The 26,912-nt window shown below is 43.3% G+C and overlaps 1 protein-coding gene across 3 annotated transcripts in view; it reads right to left on the minus strand.

Annotated features, from left to right (window-relative positions):
* The window catches only part of C14h4orf19 (similar to human chromosome 4 open reading frame 19), a 91,216-nt gene that overhangs the window by 6,790 nt on the left and 57,514 nt on the right, over positions 1 to 26,912 (minus strand). For 2 of the 3 annotated variants that reach the window (NM_001017500.1, XM_039092291.2), the window contains one exon: positions 17,293 to 17,342. The exons of the other annotated variant lie outside the window; for it this stretch is intronic. Coding sequence is in view for 1 of the 2 variants with exons in the window: in XM_039092291.2 (XP_038948219.1) it covers positions 17,341 to 17,342 (2 nt within the window). In the remaining variant the exon portion in view is untranslated. Of the gene's footprint in view, positions 1 to 17,292; positions 17,343 to 26,912 lie in introns of those variants that run through there. 3 annotated transcript variants of the gene reach the window in all.

Here is a 26,912-nt window from a genome sequence, read left to right on the forward strand (position 1 = left end):
GCTGGGTGGAACCTTTCCCTAAGGTCACCACTCCCTTAATTCAATTTAATGTCCTTGAGCACAGGATTCAGTTCCATTTCACTTCCCTTAATATTCAAGTCACATATTTTATATTTTTCCTTTCTCAGCTTTCTATACTTATTCAAAATACTCTTCATGAGTCTTAGCCAGAGAACAAAGTCTATGACAGGTATTTTTGAGACTTTTCTCAATGCAATTAATCTGAGTCTCTTCACCTTAGCCGCAGGTTGACAAGGGCAAAAGGCAGTCAGGTTCTTCACCAAAATACTACAAAAACAGCCTTTAGGTTGGCACAGTTCAAATCACTCATAGCAATAAAGTCTTCCATATTCCTACTAGAATGGTTCATTAAGTCCCACTTAAAACATTCCATGGCTTTCCAAATCCAAAGTCCCCAAATCCACGTTCTGCCAAACAAAAGCGGGCCTATCACAGCAATACCCCAGTCCTTGGTACCAACCTCAGTCTTAGTTAGGGTTTTACTGCTGTGAACAGACACCATGACCAAGGCAACTCTTGTAAGGACAACATTTAATTTAAGGACCTGGCTTACAGGTTTAGAGGTTCAGTCCATTATCATCAAGGCAGGAGCATGGTAGCATCCAGGCAGGCATGGTACAGGAGGAGTTGAGTGGAGTTGAGAGTTCTAAATCTTCATCTGAAGGCTGCTAGCAGAATACTAACTTCCAGGCAGCTAGGATGAGGGTCTTAGAGCCCACGCTCACAGTGACACACCTATTCCAACAAGGCCACACCTCCAAATAGTGCCACTCCCTGGGGCCAGGCATATTCAGAGCATGACAACAAGTGATAGAACCCATGCTGTGGGATGCTTTTGAAAACCTATAATGGAGAGGACCGCCTTTATTATCAGGAGTTTTGTGCATCAGTGCTGTACTATGAGGTTGTACAGCCAGGTGTAGGTTATGCCTGCGTGTCAGAAGTTGGGGTCCTAGCCACAACTCTATATCCAGATGCAGAAGGGCAGTTTCTTCTCTCCAGTCTTGTCTACAACAGGAACTATGGCATCAAAGCTCTCTTCCAGATCTCACCATCAAGATGTGACAGTGGGAGAGGAGAACCACCCTACAACACCATCTGCCTGGGGCTTGCTTTGGCTTACAGGTCATCTTGTCAAAGCTGAAGAGTAATCCTGATGGCATCTCTTCTACCCTGCCCTGGGGAACTTGCTCAAACTTGCAAAAGAGCCCACAAGCTTGTGGGAGAGGCTACCAAGGTCCACTGGGTTCCAAGTCATAGTCCTGATGCAATGGAGATGAGTTTTGTTCCAGTGCTCTCTCCTCCATAACCCAGTTCTCCATCTCACTCCCTAAAGCTCTGGTACTTTGATTCAGGTTTCTACAACCAGGGCCACAGAACATGAAGATAAGGACAGAGATGCAACAAGCAGAGTTGTTGGAAGGAGACAGAGTCTCAGATTAAGGAAACCTTCTTGCAGGGTCATCTGATGGACCCTCTTCTTGTGGTGGACCTTGGGGAGAGTGCTGAGTGAGTATTGGTGAAGCCATACTTAGTGTGGGGTGTGGCAGGGCTGTTCACCTGAGAGGCTGTCTAAAGCACACTGTGATGCTTCCACTTTCAGAACTCAAGAGACAGGCCAGGTCCTGATCCCCGACTTTACTGCCTTGGACTTGACAGAACCCTTGACACATGCAAGCTGCATGTGGAGACACGTTCCTTTCAAATACTGTGATAGCACCACTTATGTGTCTCTTACTGTTGTCTTTACGCTACTAAATGACAGTCATATTGACAGATCTTAAAAACATTTCCCTTGGTCTTCTCTTTGACATATGATGCCACCCCCTTCCGATCTAGTAATCAGCCTATATCTTTAAGACATAGGTCTTGGGTCTGGATCTGGGGAAGAATTCATAGTTAAGAGCCCTTACTGTTCTCACAGAAAGCCTAACTTCAGTTCTAAGCAACTGCCTACTGTTTAACCCCAACGTTACACAATCTGATGTCTCTGGGTTCTATGGGCACATGGCCCGTATTTACACAGACACATATACATAAGTAAAAATGAAATGGTAGATGTTTGATAAGCCATTGGCAGAATAAATATCGGGCAGCATCTTTACTTCTGCCGCGTTCACCAAGCCTCTTGTGTGCACCAGGCACTGTGCTAGGTTCTGAGCATACAGTGGCATTGTGAGTGCTCCCTGGGAAACCTTAGTCTCTCAGGCTCTCCCTTTCTGTCCTCCCTCTCTCCTATACTGTGTCTGGGGAGGGGGGTGGGTGTATTAGTCAGGGTTCTCTAGAGTGACAGGACTTATGGAATGTCTCTAAATATTAAGGGGAATTATTGGAATGACTTAACAGTCCGCTGTCCAATTAACCCAACAACAGGCAGCTGTAAATGGGAAGTCCAAGGATCTGGTAGTTGCTCAGTCCCAGAAGGCTGGGTGTTTTCAGCGGATTTTCTGCATTACTTGGAATCCTGAAGAAGTAGATTCCAACAGATTTGCTGGAGGTAAGTGCAAGCAGGTGAAGAAGAGTGAGTCTTCCTTCTTCCATTGTCCTTATGTAGGCCTCCAGCAGAAGGTGTGGCTAGACTAAAGGTGTGTAGATTTGGAATTTGCTGTCCGAGGCTGGCCTTGAACTCAGAGGTCGGCTTGCCTCAGTCTTGGGGGACTAAAGGCGTGTACTACCTTGCCTTGGCCTAAGCTGTCCATGGTCACCATGCCTCAGAGAGGTATGTATATAGGATGGGATTGGGTAAGAAGCGTGGAGTGCTGTGAAATTTCTATAGACACAGAGAAGACTCATCCCACCACACTAGTCGTTTAATAAGTGAACAATTTAGGTCAGAGGGGAGCTGTACTTGCATTTCCTCCACTTAGGAAACCTGCAACTCCCAGCAACTTTCTAATGTCACCCATCTAATCAGCAAGCCAGGAAGAGTAATAGTTCTCCCTATTGGGGCTCCTATGAATGTTCAATGATGAAAATGTAAGCCATCTCCTATCATGCCTGCGTACCCACCGTTTGTGCTCATAAATAAACACTGCAGAGGATGAAGAGGAGATTTCGGGTGGTCAGAGAGGCGGCTGTTCTTCCAGTGGACTGAGTTCGGTTCCTCCCAACATGTCAGATGGCTCACAGCTACCTGTAACTAACTTGGGGGATTTGATGCTCTCTTCTGGCCTCTGCTGGTACCTACATCCATGTACGCATGCCCACACACATACGTGAAATTTAAAATAAAATGTAATAAACACTGCAGTTGATGTGTGAGTGTCTACTATCCATCTGGTATTGGTTCGGGGACTTTCTTGTTTTAATTCTTTTCCACTTTACAGTGAGCCTTTCCAGGGTCAACAGATGCTATACAAGTTGGTGAGATAGAGTGGCCATTATTAAAGAAGCAGTTATTGCTTTAGCCATAACCACTTCCTGTTATCTATTTTGGAAGGTTGTGGGCTTCCTACACCTTCTCCCCAGGTTGTTGGTTTTGCAAAGTGTAATTTGCTTTTTCTCTTGATTTGAATTGTCCAGCTGTTATTTCACCGACCTACAGCCAGGTGGCAGTATATAGTGGTTATTAATAGTTTAGTTTCAAGAGAGGCGCACAAAAAAAACCCCAGGAAAGCACCAGAATCAGGTGCAAGTAGTGCAGGTGCTAGCCATGGTAAGGTTTGCCAACAAGGAACATGGTGGATAGCCCAGGCACATCTAGTGGCCATGGTACAATGACTCTTTGCAGCTCTTGTCAGGCAAGAGTTTATTTCTTCCTCTATGGAGACCGTGGTGGGGGTGAAAAGGCTTTTACATTCTACACAGGTCCCTATTTCACACAAAGCTGCTCATGAAACCCTGAAGGGGGAGAGTTTGGATTTTCCTTTGCCATCTATTTCTGTGGCAGAGGCTGAGGAAAGAAGGAGCTTGTGAAGTGCGGAGGGTTCAAGGCCCTCTCAGGTTCTGCATCGCTACCAGTGCGGCTCCCCTCAAGCTGGGCTTCAAAATTTTTGTTCATTTTTTAAAGAGTGGTTCTTTCTTTTGTTTTGACATGGTCTTACTCTGTAGCCCAGGCTGGCCTTGAACTTGCAAACCTCCTGCCTCTGTCTTCCAAGTAGTGAGGGTACATATATTTTTTACCATGCCTGTATACACTCTGTAACCCCCTTCCTTCCTTCTTTCTTCCTTCCTTCCTTCCTTCCTTCCTTCCTTCCTTCCTTCCTTCCTTCCTTCCTTCCTTCTTTCCTTCCTCCCCTCCCTCCCTCCCTCCCTCCCTCCCTCCTTCCTTCTTTTCTTTTCTCTTTCTTTCCTCCCTCCTTCCCTCCTCTTTCCCTTCGTCCCTCCTTCCTCCACTCCCTTTCCTATTGGGAGAAGGTGGAGAGGGTAGGGTTTCATGTATTTCAGGCTGGCCTCAACCTCATCTTATAGCCAAGGATGATCTTATACCTCTGATCCTTCTGACTTCATCTCCAGAGTACTGGAATCATAGGTTTGTATCAGCATATCTAGTCTTATGTAGTGCTAAGTATCAAATCCAGAGCTTTCTGTATGCCAGAGAGGCACTCCACCGACTGTTACATCCCCAGTTCATTTTCTTTATTTTTTTCTCCATCTTTACTAAATCGGGTGTTTCTTATTTACATTACAATTGTTTTCCCTTTCCTGGTTTCCAGACCAACATCCCCCTAACCCCTCCCTCGAACCTTCTATATGGGTGTTCCACTCCCCATCCTCCCCCCATTACCGCCCTTCCCCCAAGAGTCCCATTCATGGGGAGGGTCCAGCCTTGGCAGGGCCAAGGGCTTCCCCTTTCACTGGTGCTCTTACTAGGATATTCATTGCTACCTATGCAGTTGGAGTCCAGGGTCAGTCCATGTATAGTCTTTGGGTAGTGGTCTTAGTCCCTGGAAGCCCTGGTTGGTTGACATTGTTGTTCATATTGGGTCTCAAGCCCCTTCAAGCTCTTCCAGTCCTTTCTCTGATTCCTTCAACAGGGGGTCCCGTTCTCAATTCAGTGGTTTGCTGCTGGCATTCGCCTCTGTATTTCCTGTATTCTGGCTGTGTCTCTCAGGAGCGATCTACATCCAGTTCCTGTCATCCTGCACTTCTTTGATCATCCATCTTATCTAGTTTGGTGGCTGTATATGTATGGGCCACATGTGGGGCAGGCTCTGAATGGGTGTTCCTTCAGTCTCTATTCTAAACTTTGCCTCCCTATTCCCTCCCAAGGGTATTCTTGTTTCCCTTTTAAAGAAGGAGTGAAGCATTTGTATTTTGGTCATCCTTCTTGAGTTTCATGTGTTCTGTGCATCTCGGGTAATTCAAGCATTTGGGCTAATATCCACTTATCAATGAGTGAATACCATGTGTGTTTTCCTGTGATCGGTTACCTCACTCAGGATGATATTTTCCAGTTCCATCCATTTGCCTATGAATTTCATAAAGTCATTGTCTTTAATAGCTGAGTGGTATTCCATTGTGTAGATGTACCACATTTTTGGTATCCATTCCTCTGTTGAAGGGCATCTGGGTTCTTTCCAGCTTCTGGCTATTACAAATAAGGCTGCGATGAACATAGTGGAGCACGTGTCTTTGTTATATGTTGGGGCATCTTTTGGGTATATAGCTTGGTCCTTAGGTAGTTCAATGTCCAATTTTCTGTGGAACCTCCAGATTTATTTCCAGAATGGTTGTCCCAGTCTGCAATCCCACCAACAATAGAGGAGTGTTCCTCTTTTCCACATCCTCGCCAGCACCTGCTGTCACCGGAGTTTTTGATCTTAGCCATTCTCACTGGTGTGAGGTGAAATCTCAGGGTTGTTTTGATTTGCATTTCCCTTATGACTAAAGATGTTGAACATTTCTTTAGGTGTTTCTCAGCCATTCGGGATTCCTCAGCTGTAAATTCGTTGTTTAGCTCTGAACCCCATTTTTTTTTTACATTTCTTTTTTTTTTTTTATTAACTTGAGTATTTTCCGGGCAAACATCCCCCTCCCCCCTCCCCTTCCTTATGGGTGTTCCCCTCCCAACCCTCCCCCCATTGCCGCCCTCCCCCCATAGTCTAGTTCACTGGGGGTTCAGTCTTAGCAGGACCCAGGGCTTCCCCTTCCACTGGTGCTCTTACTAGGATATTCATTGCTACCTATGGGGTCAGAGTCCAGGGTCAGTCCATGTATAGTCTTTAGGTACTGGCTTAGTCCCTGGAAGCTCTGGTTGCTTAACATTTCTGAACCCCATTTTTAATAGGGTTATTTGTCTCCCTGCAGTCTAACTTCGTGAGTTCTTTGTATATTTTGGATAGGAGCCCCCTATCAGTTGTAGGATTGGTAAAGATCTTTTCCCAATCTGTTGGTTGCCATTTTGTCCTAACAATAGTGTCCTTTGCCTTACAAAAGCTTTGCAGTTTTATGAGATCCCATTTGTCAATTCTTTTTTTTTTTTTCGGAGCTGGGGACCGAACCCAGGGCCTTGCGCTTCCTAGGCAAGCGCTCTGCCACTGAGCCAAATCCCCAACCCCCATTTGTCAATTCTTAATCTTAGAGCATAGCCATTGGTGTTTTGTTCAGGAAATTTTCTCTAGTGCCCATGGGTTCGAGATGCTTCCCCACTTTTTCTTCTATTAGTTTGAGTGTATCTGGTTTGATGTGGAGGTCCTTGATCCACTTGGACTTAAGCTTTGTACAGGGTGATAAGAATGGATTGATCTGCATTCTTCTACATGCTGACCTCCAGTTGAACCAGCACCATTTCTTGAAAATGCTATCCTTTTTCCATTGGATGATTTTGGCTCCTTTGTCAAAAATCAAGAGACCATAGGTGTGTGGGTTCATTTCTGGGTCTTCAATTCTATTCCACTGGTCTATCTGTCTTGTCTCTGTACCAATATCATACAGTTTTTATCACTATTGCTCTGTAATACTGCTTGAGTTCAGGGATAGTGATTCCCCCTGAAGTCCTTTTATTGTTGAGGATAGTTTTAGCTATCCTGGGTTTTTTGTTATTCCAGATGAATTTGCAAATTGTCCTGTCTAACTCTTTGAAGAATTGGATTGGTATTTTGATGGGGATTGCATTGAATCTGTAGTTCGTTTTTGGTAAAATGGCCATTTTTACTATATTAATCCTGCCAATCCATGAGCATGGGAGATCTTTCCATCTTCTGAGATCTTCTTCAATTTCTTTCTTCAGAGGCTTGACGTTCTTACCATACAGATCTTTCACTTGCTTGGTTAAAGTCACACCGAGGTATTTTATATTATTTGGGACTATTATGAAGGGTGTCATTTCCCTAATTTCATTCTTGGCTTGTTTCTCTTTTGTGTAGAGGAAGGCTACTGATTTATTTGAGTTAATTTTATACCAGCCACTTTGCTGAAGGTGTTTATCAAGTTTAGTAGTTCACTGGTGGAACTTTTGGGATCACTTAAATATACTATCATATCATCTGCAAATAGTGATATTTTGACTTCTTCCTTTCCAATCTGTATCCCTTTGATCTCCTTTTGTTTTCTGATTGCTCTGGCTAGGACTTCAAGAACTATATTGAATAAGTAGGGAGAGAGTGGGCAGCCTTGTCTAGCCCCTGATTTTAGTGGGATTGCTTCAAGTTTCTCTCCATTTAGTTTAATATTAGCTACTGGTTTGCTGTATATGGCTGTTACTATGATTAGGTATGGACCTTGAATTCCTATTCTTTCCAGGACTTTTATCACGAAGGGGTGTTGAATTTTGTCAAATGCTTTCTCAGCATCTAATGAAATGATCATGTGGTCTTTATCTTTCAGTTTGTTTATATAGTGGATTACATTGATGATTTTCCATATATTAAACCATCCCTGCATGCCTGGGATGAAGCCTACTTAATCATGATGGATGATTGTTTTGATGTGCTCTTGGATTCGGTTTGCCAGAATTTTATTAAGTATTTTTGCGTTGATATTCATAAGGAAAATTGGTCTGAAGTTCTCTTTCTTTGTTGGGTCTTTGTGTGGTTTAGGTATAAGAGTAATTGTGGCTTCATAGAAGGAATTCGGTAGCGCTCCATCTGTTTCAATTTTGTGGAATAGTTTGGATAGTATTGGTATGAGGTCTTCTATGAAGGTTTGACAGAATTCTGCACTGAACCCTTTTGAACCTGGGTTCTTTTTGGTTGTGAGACTTTTAATGACTGCTTCTATTTCTTTAGGGGTTATGGGGTTGTTTAAATGGTTTATCTGTTCCTGATTTAACTTCGGTACCTGGTATCTGTCTAGGAAATTGTCCATTTCCTGAAGATTTTCACGTTTTTTTGAATATAGGCTTTTGTAGTAGGATCTGATGACTTTTTGAATTTCCTCTGATTCTGTTGTTATGTGTCCCTTTCCATTTCTGATTTTGTTAATTTGGACACACTCTCTCTGTTCTCTGGTTAGTCTGGCTAAGGGTTTATCTATCTTGTTGATTTTCTTAAAGAACCAGCTTTTGGTTCTGTTGATTCTTTGTATGTTCCTTTTTGTTTCTACTTGGTTGATTTCAGCTGTGAGTTTGATTATTTCCTGCCTTCTACTCCTCCTGGGTGTATTTGCTTCTTTTTGTTCTAGAGCTTTTAGGTGTGCTGTCAAGCTGCTGATATATGCTCTCTCTTGTTTCTTTCTGCAGGCACTCAGAGCTATGAGTTTTCCTCTTAGCACAGCTTTTGTTGTGTCCCATAAGTTTGGGTATGTTGTACCTTCATTTTCATTACATTCTAAGAAGTCTTTAATTTCTTTATTTCTTCCTCGACCAGGTTATCATTGAGTAGAGCATTGTTCAACTTCCATGTATATGTGGATGTTCTTTCCTTATTGTTATTGAAGACCAGCTTTAGCCCGTGGTGGTCTGATAGGACGCATGGAATTATTTCTCTCTTTCTATATCTGTTGAGGCCTCTTTTATGACTGATTATATGGTCAATTTTGGAGAAAGTAACATGAGGTGGTGTTTTAGGATAGAATGTTCTATAAATATCTGTTAAGTCCATTTGGTTCATAACTTCTGTTAGTCTGTCTATGTCTCTGTTTAGTTTCTGTTTCCATGATCTGTCCATTGATGAGAGTGGGGTGTTGAAATCTCCTACTCTTATTGTGTGGGGTACAATGTGTGCTTTGAACTTAGTAAGGTTTCTTTTATGTACGTAGGTGCCCTTTTATTTGGAGCATAGATATGTAGGATTGAGAGTTCATCTTGGTGGATTTTTCCTTTGATGAATATGAAGTGTCCTTCCTTATCTTTTGTGATGACTTTTGGTTGAAATCGATTTTATTTGATATTAGAATGGCTACCGCAGCTTGCTTTTTCAATCATTTGCTTGGAAAGTTGTTTTCTAGCCTTTTACTTTGATGTAGTGTCTGTCTTTGTCTCTGAGGTGTGTTTCCTGTAGGCAACAAAATGCTGGGTCCTCATTACCTATCCAGTTTGTTAATCTGTGTCTTTTTATTGGGGAATTGAGTCCATTGATGTTGAGATATATTAAGGAATAGTGATTGTTGCGTCCTGTTATGTACGTATTTGGAGGTGAGATTATGTTTGTGTGCTTTTCTTCTCTTTGTGTTGTTGCAAAACGATTAGTTTCTTGCTTTTTCTAGGGTGTGGCTTGCCTCCTTGTGTTGGGCTTTACCATTTATTATCCTTTGTAGGGCTGGATTTGTAGAAAGATATTGTGTAAATTTGGTTTTGTCATGGAATATCTTCGTTTCTCCATCTATGTTAATTGAGAGTTTTGCTGGATACAGTAACCTGGGCTGGCATTTGTGTTCCCTTAGGGTCTGTATGACATTTGTCCAGTATCTTCTGGCTTTCATAGTCTCTGGTGAGAAGTCTGGTGTAATTCTGATAGGTCTGCCTTTATATGTTACTTGACTTTTTTCCCTTACTGCTTTTAATATTCTTTCTTTGTTTTGTGCATTTGGTGTTTTGTATGGGAGGAGTTTATTTTTTTGGTCCAATCTATTTGGAGTTCTATAGGCTTCTTGTATGTTTATGGACATCTCTTTCTTTAGGTTAAAGAAGTTTTCTTCTATGATTTTGTTGAAAATATTTACTGGGCCTTTGAGTTGGGAGTCTTCACTTTCTTCTATACCTATTATCCTTAGGTTTGATCTTCTCATTGTGTCCTGGATTTCCTGTATGTTTTGGGCCTGTAGTTTTTTCCATTTTGTATTATCTTTGACAGTTGTGTTGATGATTTCTATGGAATCTTCTGCCCCTGAGATTCTCTCTTCTATCTCTTGTATTCTCTTGGTGATGCTTGTATCCATGACTCCTTGCCTCTTCCTTTGGTTTTCTATATCCAGGGTTGTCTCCCTTTATGCTTTCTTTATTGCTTCTATTTCCATTTTTAATTCCTTTACCTGTTTGATTGTGTTTTCCTGTAAGTCTTTCAGGGATTTTTGTGTTTCCTCTCTTCAGGCTTCTGCTTGTTTATTTGTGTTTTCCTGCATTTCTCTAAGGGAGTTCTTTATTTCTTTCTTGAAGTCCTCCATCATCATGATAAAATGTGATTTTAAAGCTAGATCTTGCTTTTCTGGTGTGTTTGGATATTCAGTGTTTGCTTTTGTGGGAGAGTGGACTCTGATGATGTCATGCAGTCTTGGTTTCTGTTGCTTGGGTTCCTGCACTTGCCTCTCGTCATCAGGTTGTCTCTGGTGTTACCTTGTTTGGCTATTTTTGACAGTGGCTAGACCATCCTATAGGCCTGTGTGTCAGGAGTGCTGTAGACCTGTTTTCCTGTTTTCTTTCAGTTACTTATGGGGACAGAGTGCTCTGCTTTCAGGCGTATAGTCGTTCCTGTCTACTAGTCTTCAGCTGTTCCTGTGGGTGTGTGTCCTGAGTGCACCAGGCAGGTCACTTGGAGCAGAAAAGTTGGTCTTACCTCTGGTCATGGGTCTGTTGTTGCTCCTCAGGGGCTGCATTTCAGCTCTCCGTGAGGGCAGCAACCAGAAGAGCCTGCACCACCTTCTCCAGGGTTCCTGTGCACAGGGGGCCCAAATTGTGCTAGGCATTTTCCTCTAGAGTCATAAATGTGGGCAGAGAGTAGTCTTCTCTGGCTTCCCAGGCATGTCGACCCCTCTGAAGGTCTAGCTCTCGCTCCCATGGGATTTGGGTGCAGGGAGCTGTTTGACCAGGTTCCTTTAGATCGGGGCGAGGTCTGGACTGCAGCGCTCCTGTAGCTTGAATCCCCAGTTCGTTTTCTAATTTATATGTGGCCTATTACTCCAGGCTGTGGCATGTAATGAGTAAGAAATGAAAAGAACCATGTGCCTAAAATGTGGTATTCATTTAAAGAGCATGCTCTGTCATGGTCGGTTTGCTCTTGGATTTGCCCTTCCTTTGCCCGGCTATTTTTCCAGGAACTTTATCCCTGCAGCTCTCTTGCCTTTAGATTCCATCAGTGGGCTGGACTAGAGAACAAAGAGCAGAGACATCAGGGATCCATCTCTTCCCCTCTCTTCCTTAGACAGACTCCTGTCCATCTTGGAAGCAATTGTGTTCTCTGCGGCTTTCGATGGCCAACAGTTTGCACTGGAGCCCTTCATGTTGACTTCCATCTCTCATCATGGAGTACTGTCTTAGCACTAGAGGTTGCCAAAAATTTGTATAAATGCTCCTGGGTGGTATAAATGCTCCTGTGGCCCTCTTAGACCTTGCCTTTGTTCAGTGTCACCTAGCTGCTCATCCACTTCTTTAAACTGTTCTTTGTAACAAACCAGCAACCCATTAATCTCTCAGTTCTGCAAGCCAGGGCACCTTTCAACTTTGATTTATGGCTGCTTGGCCACACGTTCAGGGTCCGGGTTTGTAACCAGCATATGGAATGGGGACAGTCTCGTGGTTTTGGCCCTTAACCTGCAGCATCTGGTGCGACCTGTGGCAGCTAGAGCAGGAAGTTAGTTGGACTGTGTTACACATAGCTGGAGTGCAGAGGTGGAGAACTGCTCAATGTGCAAAAACTATGCAATTACCTCAGTAGTGAGGTATTCTGGGAGAGATCAGAGAGGACAGAAAGCAGTGTGTTGTTTCTTAATGGGCTTAGAAGAGGAGGATGGGTTCTTAAAGTGAGGTACGAAAGATGGTCTGCTGTTAGAGTCTAGGCAGTGGGCTCTGAAGTAGGTTGTTGGAAGCTGGGTGGCCTGGAGTTCATCACAGATCCTCCCTTAATCTCAAAGTGGGAGAAAGAAAGAGTAATATCCAACCTTGTAAGGCTGTTCTGAGGATGACTTCATACAAACATACAAGAAGCCTGTGGTGGTGGTTTGAATAAGAATGGCCCCATAGAGTCAAATATTTAAATGTATGGCTATTAAGAAGTGGTACTACTTAAGAGGGATTAGGAGGTGTAGCTTTGGAGTAGGTGTGGCCTTGTCAGAAAGCATGACACTTAGAGTGGGCACTGGGGTTTCGAAAGCTCAAGCCAGGCGCAGGGTCTCACTCTTCTGCTACCCATGGATCAGATGTAGAACTGTCAGCTACCTTTCCAGCACCCTGCCTGCCTGCATGTTGCCATGCTTCCTGCCATAATGATAATGGACTGAGCCTCTGAAACTGTAAGCCAGCCCCAATTAGTTTCTTTCATAAGCGTTTTCATAGCCATGGTGCCTTTTCACAGCAATAGGACACTGAGTAAGACACCTGGCAAAGTGTGCTTGGCAGGTGAGTTCTTGATATATGCTAGCTCTTGCCATGTTTGTTGTCATTGAGAGAACACCCTCAAGAGCTGGGTGCTTAGGTACTGAAGAGAAATAAGTGATATTTCTACTATGCCCACCCCAAAACCACAGGGGACCTGGGGTATGTCTCCAACACAGCTCGTTTTAGTAAACAGCTTTATCTGAGAGATGGCAGGAACCATGGGGGAGTCCATTTGGAAAAAGCCAGCTCCTACAAACAATGAAGAAACCGCATGGAGAGAAGCTTAGGTAAAGTCTTAAAGGCTACAAAGATACAATGATACATAGCAATGCTTGGGATAAATGAAGGGTCATCTCTGGAGTCCTGTAATGACTAATGTGACCCAAAGTGTGTCCTTGAAATGAACTTGCTGAAGCCCTTAGCCACTGTGATTGCATTGGGAGACATGGCTTCTAGAATTCAATGAGTTCTTAAGAATAGTGATGTAATCTGAAAGGACTGGAGGCCTTTCTGAAAGTATGGGGGAGCGGGGAGAGAGAAAGAGGGTCCCCATCCATCTTTGAACATCTGTGTGAGGTCAGGATGAGGCTGCCAGCCACAAGCCTGAACTCTGCATCTCCATTGGAAGCTGTGGAAGAATACATTTCTGATGTCTAAGCTACCCACTTGATAACAGTTTGCTCTGTCAATCAGAGATGATTAATATAGTACTCAAGTCAAAAAAAGCCTTCAAGATGAGACATTCCACCCACATCCTTAATTTTATAAATCTGTTTGCAGACCCAAGACAGAAGCATGGTTAAAGGTCAAGATAAGAATTGGATTTCTGGGGTTGGGGATTTAGCTCAGTGGTAGAGCGCTTGCCTAGGAAGTGCAAGGCCCTGGGTTCGATCCCCAGCTCCGGAAAAAAAGAACCAAAAAAAAAAAAAAAAAAAAAAAAGAATTGGATTTCTAAGATGTCCCTGTGTGTTCAGTGTTTCTAAATTATAGTAAAAATAATTTTTCAATTGAAAATAATGAATGTGGTTCTGGGATCTACGTGCCTTCCAGATCGAAGATCCTAGGACACAGGGAGAGGCCTCTGCTGCTTGTTGAGGGGTTCACAGGCCATCCCTGCAATGTTATGTTTCCTGAGCACCTGAGTCCTGAACTTGATATGAGGGACCAAAGAGACTTATAGTCCAGCAAGGGAGAAAAGTGTAAAGATAGATGGCCAGATAGAGGGATCAATCTATGAGTTTGAGGCTAACCTGGAGTAAGGCCCTGTCTTTTACAGACAACGAGAACAAAACAAACAAAAACCCAAACTAAAACAAAACAAAAAATCAATACCCCCAAACTGTAAAAACAAACAAACAAACAAAAACTTTAGATGACCAATAAAGTACTAGAAGCACTGGACAGAGATAGGCAAAGAACTCCTAAGATCCCTCAGGAGTTCAGAAGACTTCTCCGTGGAGATTTGACATCCGTTGGTACTGGTGAATCCTCCCATCTTCTCTGCCCTGCCTCCCTCCCTCTCTCCATTCCTCTAATCCTTTGCGACAGAGTCTTGTTATTGATCCCTGTCTAGCCTTGAGCTCATGCCAGTCTCCTGCCTCAGCCTCCTGCCAGGATTACAGATGTGGCACCAGGCCTGACTCTTTCTTTGACACACTCTTTCCTACCACGGCCATTTCTTCTGTCAGGTTCTCGGGCATGCTGATCTCTTTGTTACTGGATTACTACACTATTTTTGAGTCTGTCTTCTCTCTGTTCATGCCTCTTTCCTGACTTATCACCCACACAGAAGCCATAGGTCCATTCAGAGCACAACTCTGAACAGCTATTTTCACAGTTCCACCTACAACCTTCCCAGAGACGCCCAGAGCCTTAGGATATTTAATACCATGCAATCCTAAATACGCCAAGTTTACATAGTGCTTCTTATATACCAGTGGATAACTGAAATTTTATAGCTACACTTGATTCTCATATTCTGTGGTCCACAGTTTTTGAATGTTGCTCACTTGTTAAAATTTATTAGTAACTCAAACACTAGTTCTTATCGGATGCTGTATGGCACCCGCAGAGCAGCAAGAATGAGAACCATCTGACATTGATGTTTCTAGCTGAGCTCACACAAGGCAGTTTTCTGTTTCCTTGGCTGAATTATTGTTCTCTATAAGTGCATTCTCTACTGTTCATTTTGTATTCCTTTGTTTGATCCGTTCACTGTTTAAAGCCCCCAGGCACAGCACGGAGGTGCTGCCCTGGGGCTCTGAGTTAAGGAAAGCTGAGGTATGTATACCTCATGGAGGAAACAGATGTAACAAGTAAGTTTCATCTTGGAGTGGGCAGCAGTGCTGCTAGCCTCTAACAATGAACGATGCTAGCTTAAATGATGAATTAGCCACATTTTCAAATGAGGTGTTTTGAAAGAGAAACAATAAAACAAGGCGAGCTCCCGAAAACATGCTGGGAGACCTAAGTGCTGGGAGACCTACAGGGACCTGGAACAATGGTTTGGAATCCATGAAGTCCAAGTTTACAGCAACTTACAAAGAGCACAGAACTCTAGTGAGCTGTAAGCTCTGACTTTAAACTAAGAGCCTTGCAGAGTTAAGGACGCCCACCCCGATGCTTACAACCTTCTAGGGCACCATTGCTGTCTCTTTCCCTGGCCATACAGCTTTCTTCAAATCTTTCCTGATCTTGTCATCGGCTATTTGCTTTGTTGTTTCATCTTGCTATTCAGTTTAGACACCTATTATCACATCTGCGTAGGACTGTCCCTAGTTTTGTTTTTTTGTTTTTTTGGGGTTTTTTTTTTTGCATAAACTTAAACTGGTTTTACTTGATTAGTTATTAGATTAGAGGCCCTGGGGGCTGAGGTGTCTAACCCTGCTAGAGAGAAGCAACCAGAACCAGTTACACGACACTATTGAGCATGAGAAACCTGGTGGACTAAGAGAAGGAGGCCTGAGCTCATTATTTCGAGCCCACAGTTGATGGAATGGTCCAGGAGGTAGCTATGATTAGAGATTGAAATGTAGATGAAAGAGGTGCCCGGAGTGCCGCAAGGACTTGTTTGGGCCCACAGAATTGAATAATGCTGAGCAGCTAGGAGGCCAGGTCCTTATCCCGTCACACTGGGTGACAGGAAGGTTAGACAGGCAGATGATGTGGATCTGGAAGAATGAAAAACCTCTGCAGAGATGGACAGCATGATGGCCTAGAGTGTGCCAGAACAACAAGGATAACGGATGTACCATGGCTGAGATACATGGAGTAGGGAAGCACCAGGCTGGGGCCCTGGAGCTAAAATGCAGGGGATGGTCCTGCAAGTTAGTTGGTAAGGGAGCCAGGGAGGAGAGTCAGAAATAAATGCAAGGAAAGCAAGGTGGGTCGCTTGAGTTTTCTTCTCTGCGACAAATAACCAGGAGATTATTCCAAAGAAGGGAAGACTTATTGTCTCAGTCCTTGTCTCAGTCCAAGGCTAGCTGATTCACTGTTCTGGGCCTGAGGTGAGGCAGAATAGCATGGCTACGGAATCATGTACCAAAGAGCAACCAGGAAGTAGGGGATGGTGGAGAGTGGGATGGTGAGGGGGTGGGGCAGAGAACACACTTTAGTGACTAAGGACATGCCCCATTGACCTACTTCCTGTTGCTAGGAGTTTCCTACCAAACTCTTTAGGATCTCCCCAAATACCTCCATCCCAGTGGTCCCAAGCCTCCAACACAGAAACCTGAGGGTTTCATAATAGAGGGAATAACCCAGGACCTGGTCTCTCAACTGACTGATACACTGGAGTCACCTGGGTCCTGGGCATTATGGGTAGTTTCTGATATAGGAGTCTGGGTTGAGGCCTAAATAAAATGTGCTCCTGACAAATTCCCAAGAGTCAGAGGCTACAGTAGTGCTGGAATGACACCTTAGAACCAGTGTGCTGGTGGGGTGTGAACGTCACTGGAGATATCCCAAGGTCCTTGGGAAACTGGAAATCTTTCAGTGTGAAGATTTGGTTGCTTTGTTGTCTCATCACACACATTCTCGATTTTCTTCCCAACAATAAAATGAAAAGGCAATCACAAGGAGCTGGAGAAGTGAGCGGGCAAGAAGTGAGCATGAAGTGTGCTGCTGCCAAGGCAGAGGACCTGAGTTCAACTCTCATGGGGTAGAGAAGAGTACTGATCCCCACAAGATGTCTTTTGATTTCTACACAGGGGCACACACACACACACACACACACACACACACACACACACACACACCACACACCATAGACACACATAGACACACACACCCACCACACACACACACACCACACACCATAGACACACACACACACCACACACCATAGACACACACAGACACACACACACCACACAGACACACACACAGAGACACACACAGAGACAGACACACACAGTAAAATAACATTAAAATAACAACAAACTCCACAAAAAACTTAAAATAAATAAATCACATAATTGAACTGAAATCTGAATGAGACAGAAAGAAACGGATTTTGGGTCTTGCTCTGCCTACTGGTTTAGATATTACTGGAAACAAAAGAGAATTTCTATCCTGTGTGATATAAAATTTAGCCAAAAGTGGAAAGGACAGACCACCCCACAAAGCACAAAATGCTGGCTTACCTGCTGGGGAGCTTGTCCATTAGACTTCTCTGGGTGTTAAACTGCTCTTCCTGAAACAACAAAGTGGAAACCTGAGGGATACAGTTGCCTCATTTTCACAGTGGGACTGCAAAATGCCCAAGGAGGCATTTCCTGAGGGGCACAGGACAGTGATGTTGCTGTGGGGGTTTTGGCCTGAAACAGTGGACCCAGGCAGGCAAGAGGCCTGAGGTTTGTTAGGCCTGACTTGGCAGCCCAGCTCCAGGCACTTAGCAATCAATTAACAATTAACCAACAGCTCAGTGTTCCCATTTATAAAATGAGATTGTAATGAGATTTAAATGGCATAACATGTAAACTGTTCATTACACACTGGGTATGCTGGATTTGTTAACGCTATCTACATTTGACGGTCTGAATGCTCGGGTTCCCTTCAGAATTTAGATCTTCAAAACAATCCTCTGGGTCGTGGTGTCAAGGTGGGGCCTTTGGGAAGTGAGTGGATCATGGGGGCAGGGTCCCTATAAAGATGCCCTAGGGCTCTTGACCCTTCACCAAGCAAGATCACAATGAAAAGATCTAGGAACTGAGCAGAAACCACTCTGTCAGGGACTGGATCTTAGACTTCCCTATCTCCGGAACTGTGAGACTGGGTTTCTATTGTTTATAAATCACGCAGTCTAGGGTGTTTTGTTATAGTAGCTTGGACATTTAACACATTTCTGGGTAGTGTTAATGACCACTGCATAGCAATATGCCTCCACACTAATGAATATAGAGGCTGGCAGGAAGGAGACATTAAACAAATTTGCTCCTTGGAGACATATCAAGCAATGCTTCAACTAGTAAAAGTATAACTGTTGGTATTTTGTCTAAGCTCCACCCCCACAGCTACCTGGCAATAGCCAGGTATGCTCAGCCCCACAGTTACCTGGCAACAGCCAGCTGTGCCTGACTATAAAGGGGGCTGTTTGCCCCCTCCTCTCCCTCTTGCTCTTCTCTTGCCCTTACTCTTCTCTGCTCTTGTGTCCTCTTCGTCCCTGTCCCTTCTCTCCACATTCCCTCCTTTTCTCCACGTGCTCATGGCTGGCCTTTTTTTCTCCCCTCTTCTACTCTTCTTCTCTCATTAAACCTCTCCAGTGGAACCATGTTAGCTTCGTGTGCTTTGTCCAGGTGCGAGTTGAGATTTAAACCCAACAATAACCATTCAATAAAGTACGCAATTTAGAAACTATCTTTGCTGATAATGAAAATGATGTGCAGAATTTAGAAGGTGAAGCAGTGCTCAGATTTTACTTCTCTGAGTAGCAGAATACTCCACTATATACAGACACATGTTCAATACACAATTTTATTCTACTCCCAAGAACTAACGAGATAAAGAACTCTGACATACAATACTGGGTGATTACATACATTCAGTGATTCAATTCCACATTCTGTTAGCCATGTATTTTCTTTTTTTAAATTTTCATACATCTGTATTTTTTATTTTTTCATTTTTTATTTGCATTTCAAATGTTATCCCTTTTTCAGGTCCTCCCTCCCTGAAACCCACTATTTCCCCCTGCTTCTATGAAGGTGCTCCCCCACCAATCCACTACTCCCTCCCACCTCCCCGTCCTGACATTTTCCTACACTGGGGCATTAAGCTTTGACAGGATTGAGGACCTCTCCTCCCATTGATGCCCAAAAAGACCATCCTCTGCTACATATGTGCTGGAGCCATAGGTCCATCCCTGTGTACTCTTGGGATTGTGGGTTAGTCCCTAGGAGCTCTGAGGGGTCTGTTTGGTTGATATTGTTGTTCTTATGAGGTTCAAACCCCTTTAGCTCCTTCAATCCTTTCTCTAATCCTCCACTGGGGACCCCATTCTCAGTTCAATGGTTGGCTTCAAGCATTCGCCTCTGTATTTGTCTGCCTCTGCCAGAGCCTCTCAGGAGACAGCTATATCAGATCCCTGTCAGCATGCACTTCTTGGCATCTACAATATTGTCTGGGTTTGGTGGTTGTATGTATATGGGCTGGATCTCCAGGTGGGAAAGTCTCTGGATGGCCTTTCCTTTAGTCTTTGCTCCACACTTTGTCTCCATATTTCCTCCTGTGAGTATTTTGTTCCCCCTTTTAAGAAGGACTGAAGCGGGAAGTCCCACACCCGCGGATCCCGGCCCGCAGCAGCTCTCTGCTCCCAGACCCGGTGAGAGAGAGACCCAACCGCCTGGTCAGGTGGGCACTCCTGAGGCTGCAGAGCGGAAGAGACCACCAACACTGCTCACCCCTGCCCACTTCCCTGGCCCAAGAGGAAACTGTATAAGGCCTCTGGGCTCCCGTGGGGGAGGGCCCAGGAGCGGCAGGACACCTGCCTGAGACACCGCCGGAACCTGAAAGAAACAGACCGGATAAACAGTTCTCTGCACCCAAATCCCGTGGGAGGGAGAGCTAAACCTTCAGAGAGGCAGACAAGCCTGGGAAACCAGAAGAGACTGCTCCCTGCACACACATCTCGGACGCCAGAGGAAAAAGCCAAAGACCATCTGGAACCCTGGTGCACTGAAGCTCCCGGAAGGGGCGGCACAGGTCTTCCTGGTTGCTGCCGCTGCAGAGAGCCCCTGGGCAGCACCCCACGAGCGAACTTGAGCCTCGGGACCACAGGTAAGACCAAATTTTCTGCTGCAAGAAAGCTGCTTGGTGAACTCAAGACACAGGCCCACAGGAACAGCTGAAGACCTGTAGAGAGGAAAAACTACACGCCCGAAAGCAGAACACTCTGTCCCCATAACTGACTGAAAGAAAACAGGAAAACAGGTCTACAGCACTCCTGACACACAGGCTTATAGGACAGTCTAGCCACTGTCAGAAATAGCAGAACAAAGTAACACTAGAGATAATCTGATGGCGAGAGGCAAGCGCAGGAACCCAAGCAACAGAAACCAAGACTACATGCCATCATCGGAGCCCAATTCTCCCACCAAAACAAACATGGAATATCCAAACACACCAGAAAAGCAAGATCTAGTTTCAAAATCATATTTGATCATGATGCTGGAGGACTTCAAGAAAGACATGAACACACTTAGGGAAACACAGGAAAACATTAATAAACAAGTAGAAGCCTACAGAGAGGAATCGCAAAAATCCCTGAAAGAATTCCAGGAAAACACAATCAAACAGTTGAAGGAATTAAAAATGGAAATAGAAGCAATCAAGAAAGAACACATGGAAACAACCCTGGATATAGAAAACCAAAAGAAGAGACAAGGAGCTGTAGATACAAGCTTCACCAACAGAATACAAGAGATGGAAGAGAGAATCTCAGGAGCAGAAGATTCCATAGAAATCATTGACTCAACTGTCAAAGATAATGTAAAGCGGAAAAAGCTACTGGTCCAAAACATACAGGAAATCCAGGACTCAATGAGAAGATCAAACCTAAGGATAATAGGTATAGAAGAGAGTGAAGACTCCCAGCTCAAAGGACCAGTAAATATCTTCAACAAAATCATAGAAGAAAACTTCCCTAACCGAAAAAAAGAGATACCCATAGACATACAAGAAGCCTACAGAACTCCAAATAGATTGGACCAGAAAAGAAACACCTCCCGTCACATAATAGTCAAAACACCAAACGCACAAAATAAAGAAAGAATATTAAAAGCAGTAAGGGAAAAAGGTCAAGTAACATATAAAGGGAGACCTATCAGAATCACACCAGACTTCTCGCCAGAAACTATGAAGGCCAGAAGATCCTGGACTGATGTCATACAGACCCTAAGAGAACACAAATGCCAGCCCAGGTTACTGTATCCAGCAAAACTCTCAATTAACATTGATGGAGAAACCAAGATATTCCATGACAAAACCAAATTTACACAATATCTTTCTACAAATCCAGCACTACAAAGGATAATAAATGGTAAAGCCCTGAGGAGGCAAGCTATACCCTAGAAGAAGCAAGAAACTAATCGTCTTGGCAACAAAACAAAGAGAATGAAAGCACACAAACATAACCTCACATCCAAATATGAATATAAAGGGAAACAATAATCACTATTCCTTAATATCTCTCAATATCAACGGCCTCAACTCCCCAATAAAAAGACATAGATTAACAAACTGGATACGCAACGAGGACCCTGCATTCTGCTGCCTACAGGAAACACACCTCAGAGACAAAGACAGACACTACCTAAGAGTGAAAGGCTGGAAAACAACTTTCCAAGCAAATGGTCAGAAGAAGCAAGCTGGAGTAGCCATTCTAATATCAAATAAAATCAATTTTCAACTAAAAGTCATCAAAAAAGATAAGGAAGGACACTTCATATTCATCAAAGGAAAAATCCACCAAGATGAACTCTCAATCCTAAATATCTATGCCCCAAATACAAGGGCACCTACATACGTAAAAGAAACCTTACTAAAGCTCAAAACACACATTGCACCTCACACAATAATAGTGGGAGATTTCAACACCCCACTCTCATCAATGGACAGATCATGGAAACAGAAATTAAACAGTGATGTCGACAGACTAAGAGAAGTCATGAGCCAAATGGACTTAACGGATATTTATAGAACATTCTATCCTAAAGCAAAAGGATATACCTTCTTCTCAGCTCCTCATGGTACTTTCTCCAAAATTGACCATATAATTGGTCAAAAAACGGGCCTCAACAGGTACAGAAAGATAGAAATAATCCCATGCGTGCTATCGGACCACCACGGCCTAAAACTGGTCTTCAATAACAATAAGGGAAGAATGCCCACATATACGTGGAAATTGAACAATGCTCTACTCAATGATAACCTGGTCAAGGAAGAAATAAAGAAAGAAATTAAAAACTTTTTAGAATTTAATGAAAATGAAGATACAACATACTCAAACTTATGGGACACAATGAAAGCTGTGCTAAGAGGAAAACTCATAGCGCTGAGTGCCTGCAGAAAGAAACAGGAAAGAGCATATGTCAGCAGCTTGACAGCACACCTAAAAGCTCTAGAACAAAAAGAAGCAAATACACCCAGGAGGAGTAGAAGGCAGGAAATAATCAAACTCAGAGCTGAAATCAACCAAGTAGAAACAAAAAGGACCATAGAAAGAATCAACAGAACCAAAAGTTGGTTCTTTGAGAAAATCAACAAGATAGATAAACCCTTAGCCAAACTAACGAGAGGACACAGAGAGTGCGTCCAAATTAACAAAATCAGAAATGAAAAGGGAGACATAACTACAGATTCAGAGGAAATTCAAAAAATCATCAGATCTTACTATAAAAACCTATATTCAACAAAATTTGAAAATCTTCAGGAAATGGACAATTTCCTAGACAGATACCAGGTATCGAAGTTAAATCAGGAACAGATAAACCAGTTAAACAACCCCATAACTCCTAAGGAAATAGAAGCAGTCATTAAAGGTCTCCCAACCAAAAAGAGCCCAGGTCCAGACGGGTTTAGTGCAGAATTCTATCAAACCTTCATAGAAGACCTCATACCAATATTATCCAAACTATTCCACAAAATTGAAACAGATGGAGCCCTACCGAATTCCTTCTACGAAGCCACAATTACTCTTATACCTAAACCACACAAAGACACAACAAAGAAAGAGAACTTCAGACCAATTTCCCTTATGAATATCGACGCAAAAATACTCAATAAAATTCTGGCAAACCGAATTCAAGAGCACATCAAAACAATCATCCACCATGATCAAGTAGGCTTCATCCCAGGCATGCAGGGATGGTTTAATATACGGAAAACCATCAACGTGATCCATTATATAAACAAACTGAAAGAACAGAACCACATGATCATTTCATTAGATGCTGAGAAAGCATTTCACAAAATTCAACACCCCTTCATGATAAAAGTCCTGGAAAGAATAGGAATTCAAGGCCCATACCTAAACATAGTAAAAGCCATATACAGCAAACCAGTTGCTAACATTAAACTAAATGGAGAGAAACTTGAAGCAATCCCACTAAAATCAGGGACTAAACAAGGCTGCCCACTCTCTCCCTACTTATTCAATATAGTTCTTGAAGTTCTAGCCAGAGCAATCAGACAACAAAAGGAGATCAAAGGGATACAGATCGGAAAAGAAGAGGTCAAAATATCACTATTTGCAGATGACATGATAGTATATTTAAGTGATCCCAAAAGTTCCACCAGAGAACTACTAAAGCTGATAAACAACTTCAGCAAAGTGGCTGGGTATAAAATTAACTCAAATAAATCAGTTGCCTTCCTCTATACAAAAGAGAAACAAGCCGAGAAAGAAATTAGGGAAACGACACCCTTCATAATAGACCCAAATAATATAAAGTACCTCGGTGTGACTTTAACCAAGCAAGTAAAAGATCTGTATAATAAGAACTTCAAGACACTGAGGAAAGAAATTGAAGAAGACCTCAGAAGATGGAAAGATCTCCCATGCTCATGGATTGGCAGGATTAATATAGTAAAAATGGCCATTTTACCAAAAGCAATCTACAGATTCAATGCAATCCCCATCAAAATACCAATCCAATTCTTCAAAGAGCTAGACAGAACAATTTGCAAATTCATCTGGAATAACAAAAAACCCAGGATAGCTAAAGCTATCCTCAACAATAAAAGGACTTCAGGGGGAATCACTATCCCTGAACTCAAGCAGTATTACAGAGCAATAGTGATAAAAACTGCATGGTATTGGTACAGAGACAGACAGATAGACCAATGGAATAGAATTGAAGACCCAGAAATGAACCCACACACCTATGGTCACTTGATTTTTGACAAAGGAGCCAAAACCATCCAATGGAAAAAAGATAGCATTTTCAGCAAATGGTGCTGGTTCAACTGGAGGGCAACATGTAGAAGAATGCAGATCGATCCATGCTTATCACCCTGTAGAAAGCTTAAGTCCAAGTGGATCAAGGACCTCCACATCAAACCAGACACACTCAAACTAATAGAAGAAAAACTAGGGAAGCATCTGGAACACATGGGCACTGGAAAAAATTTCCTGAACAAAACACCAATGGCTTATGCTCTAAGATCAAGAATCGACAAATGGGATCTCATAAAACTGCAAAGCTTCTGTAAGGCAAAGGACACTGTGGTTAGGACAAAACGGCAACCAACAGATTGGGAAAAGATCTTTACCAATCCTACAACAGATAGCGGCCTTATATCCAAAATATACAAAGAACTCAAGAAGTTAGACCGCAGGGAAACAAATAACCCTATTAAAAAATGGGGTTCAGAGCTAAACAAAGAATTCACAGCTGAGGAATGCCGAATGGCTGCGAAACACCTAAAGAAATGTTCAACATCTTTAGTCATAAGGGAAATGCAAATCAAAACAACCCTGAGATTTCACCTCACACCAGTGCGATTGGCTAAGATCAAAAACTCAGGTGACAGCAGATGCTGGCGAGGATGTGGAGAAAGAGGAACACTCCTCCATTGTTGGTGGGATTGCAGACTGGTAAAACCATTCTGGAAATCAGTCTGGAGGTTCCTCAGAAAATTGGACATTGAACTGCCTGAGGATCCAGCTATACCTCTCTTGGGCATATACCCAAAAGATGCCTCAACATATAAAAGAGACACGTGCTCCACTATGTTCATCGCAGCCTTATTTATAATAGCCAGAAGCTGGAAAGAACCCAGATGCCCTTCAACAGAGGAATGGATACAGAAAATGTGGTACATCTACACAATGGAATATTACTCAGCTATCAAAAACAACGAGTTTATGAAATTCGTAGGCAAATGGTTGGAACTGGAAAATATCATCCTGAGTGAGCTAACCCAATCACAGAAAGACATACATGGTATGCACTCATTGATAAGTGGCTATTAGCCCAAATGCTTGAATTACCCTAGATCCCTAGAACAAACGAAACTCAAGACGGATGATCAAAATGTGAATGCTTCACTCCTTCTTTAAATGAGGAAAAAGAATACCCTTGGCAGGGAAGGGAGAGGCAAAGATTAAAACAGAGACTGAAGGAACACCCATTCAGAGCCTGCCCCACATGTGGCCCATACATATACAGCCACCCAATTAGACAAGATGGATGAAGCAAAGAAGTGCAGACCGACAGGAGCCGGATGTAGATCGCTCCTGAGAGACACAGCCAGAATACAGCAAATACAGAGGCGAATGCCAGCAGCAAACCACTGAACTGAGAATAGGTCCCCCGTTGAAGGAATCAGAGAAAGAACTGGAAGAGCTTGAAGGGGCTCGAGACCCCAAAAGTACAACAATGTCAAGCAACCAGAGCTTCCAGGGACTAAGCCACTACCTAAAGACTATACATGGACTGACCCTGGACTCTGACCCCATAGGTAGCAATGAATATCCTAGTAAGAGCACCAGTGGAAGGGGAAGCCCTGGGTCCTGCTAAGACTGAACCCCCAGTGAACTGGTCTATGGGGGGAGGGCGGCAATGGGGGGAGGGTTGGGAGGGGAACACCCATAAGGAAGGGGAGGGGGGAGGGGGATGTTTGCCCAGAAACCGGGAAAGGGAATAACACTCGAAATGTATATAAGAAATACTCAAGTTAATAAAAAAAAAAAAAAAAAAAAGAAGGACTGAAGCATCTATAGTTTAGTCGTCCTTCTTCTTGCGCTTCATGTGGTCTGTGGACTGTATCTTGTGTAATTCGAGCTTTTGGGCTAATATCCATTTATCAGTGAGTGCATACCATATATGATGTTTTGTGACTGGGTTACCTCACTCAGGATGATAATTTCTAGTTCCATCCATTTGCCTATGAATTTCATGATGTCATTGTTTTTAAAAGCTGAGTAGTACTCCACTGTGTAGATGTACCACATTTTCTGTATCCATTTCTCTGTTGAAGGGCATCTGGGTTCTTTCCAGCTTCTGGCTATTATAAATAAGGCTGCTATGAACATAGTGGAGCATGTATTTTCACCCAGTATTCATTTTTATTATCCATATTTCTTTAAACATTGAAAACATTAATTGAACATCCCTAGTCCCATTGTTCTTAATTTTCACTACACTGCTAATTATCTATCATCAGTATTATGAATACTTAAGGACAATATGAGCCAGGTGAACTGCACGTAGTCAGGGAGCAAGCAAGTGGGGAGAGCAAGGGGACAAGAAAGCTTATAAGTTACTCAGATGGTGATAGCAGCAGTGCGCAAGTAACGCCGGCCATATCCTGGGGAGGCGCTACACTGAGGGCTGGGCAGTTCTGAGAGGTTGACTGTACCTGAGTCGGGCAGATGGGAAACCAGTGTGGGCCAGTTCTGACCCAAGGCCTTTAGGCAGAGCAGTAGCGTGACAAAAGGGAAAAAACGGAAGCCAGAGGTGCTGTTTACTAAGCCAACAAAGAATTCTTAATTCCTGCTCATTGTGCCAGGTACCAGGAAGCTGCGGTACCTGCTGTGTGGCTTACCCAATAGAGTGACAGCCTCCAGGGAGGTGGGATGGATATTCTGCATTCCTGATGTTTAAAGAGCAAGTCAGTGAGGAGCCTGAGGGGCCAAGGGTTTACTTGGAGGTCTGCTATACACCAGGAAGAAAGACTGAAGGAAGGAAGACACCTGTACATGGGTGGAGTGAAAGGCTTGGGGCAAAAGAAGTAAAAGGAACAGTGCAAATATTTGAGAAAG

The sequence above is a fragment of the Rattus norvegicus genome, chromosome 14 (assembly GCF_036323735.1).
Source record: "Rattus norvegicus strain BN/NHsdMcwi chromosome 14, GRCr8, whole genome shotgun sequence".
In the NCBI taxonomy this organism is placed as follows: Eukaryota; Metazoa; Chordata; class Mammalia; order Rodentia; family Muridae; genus Rattus; species Rattus norvegicus.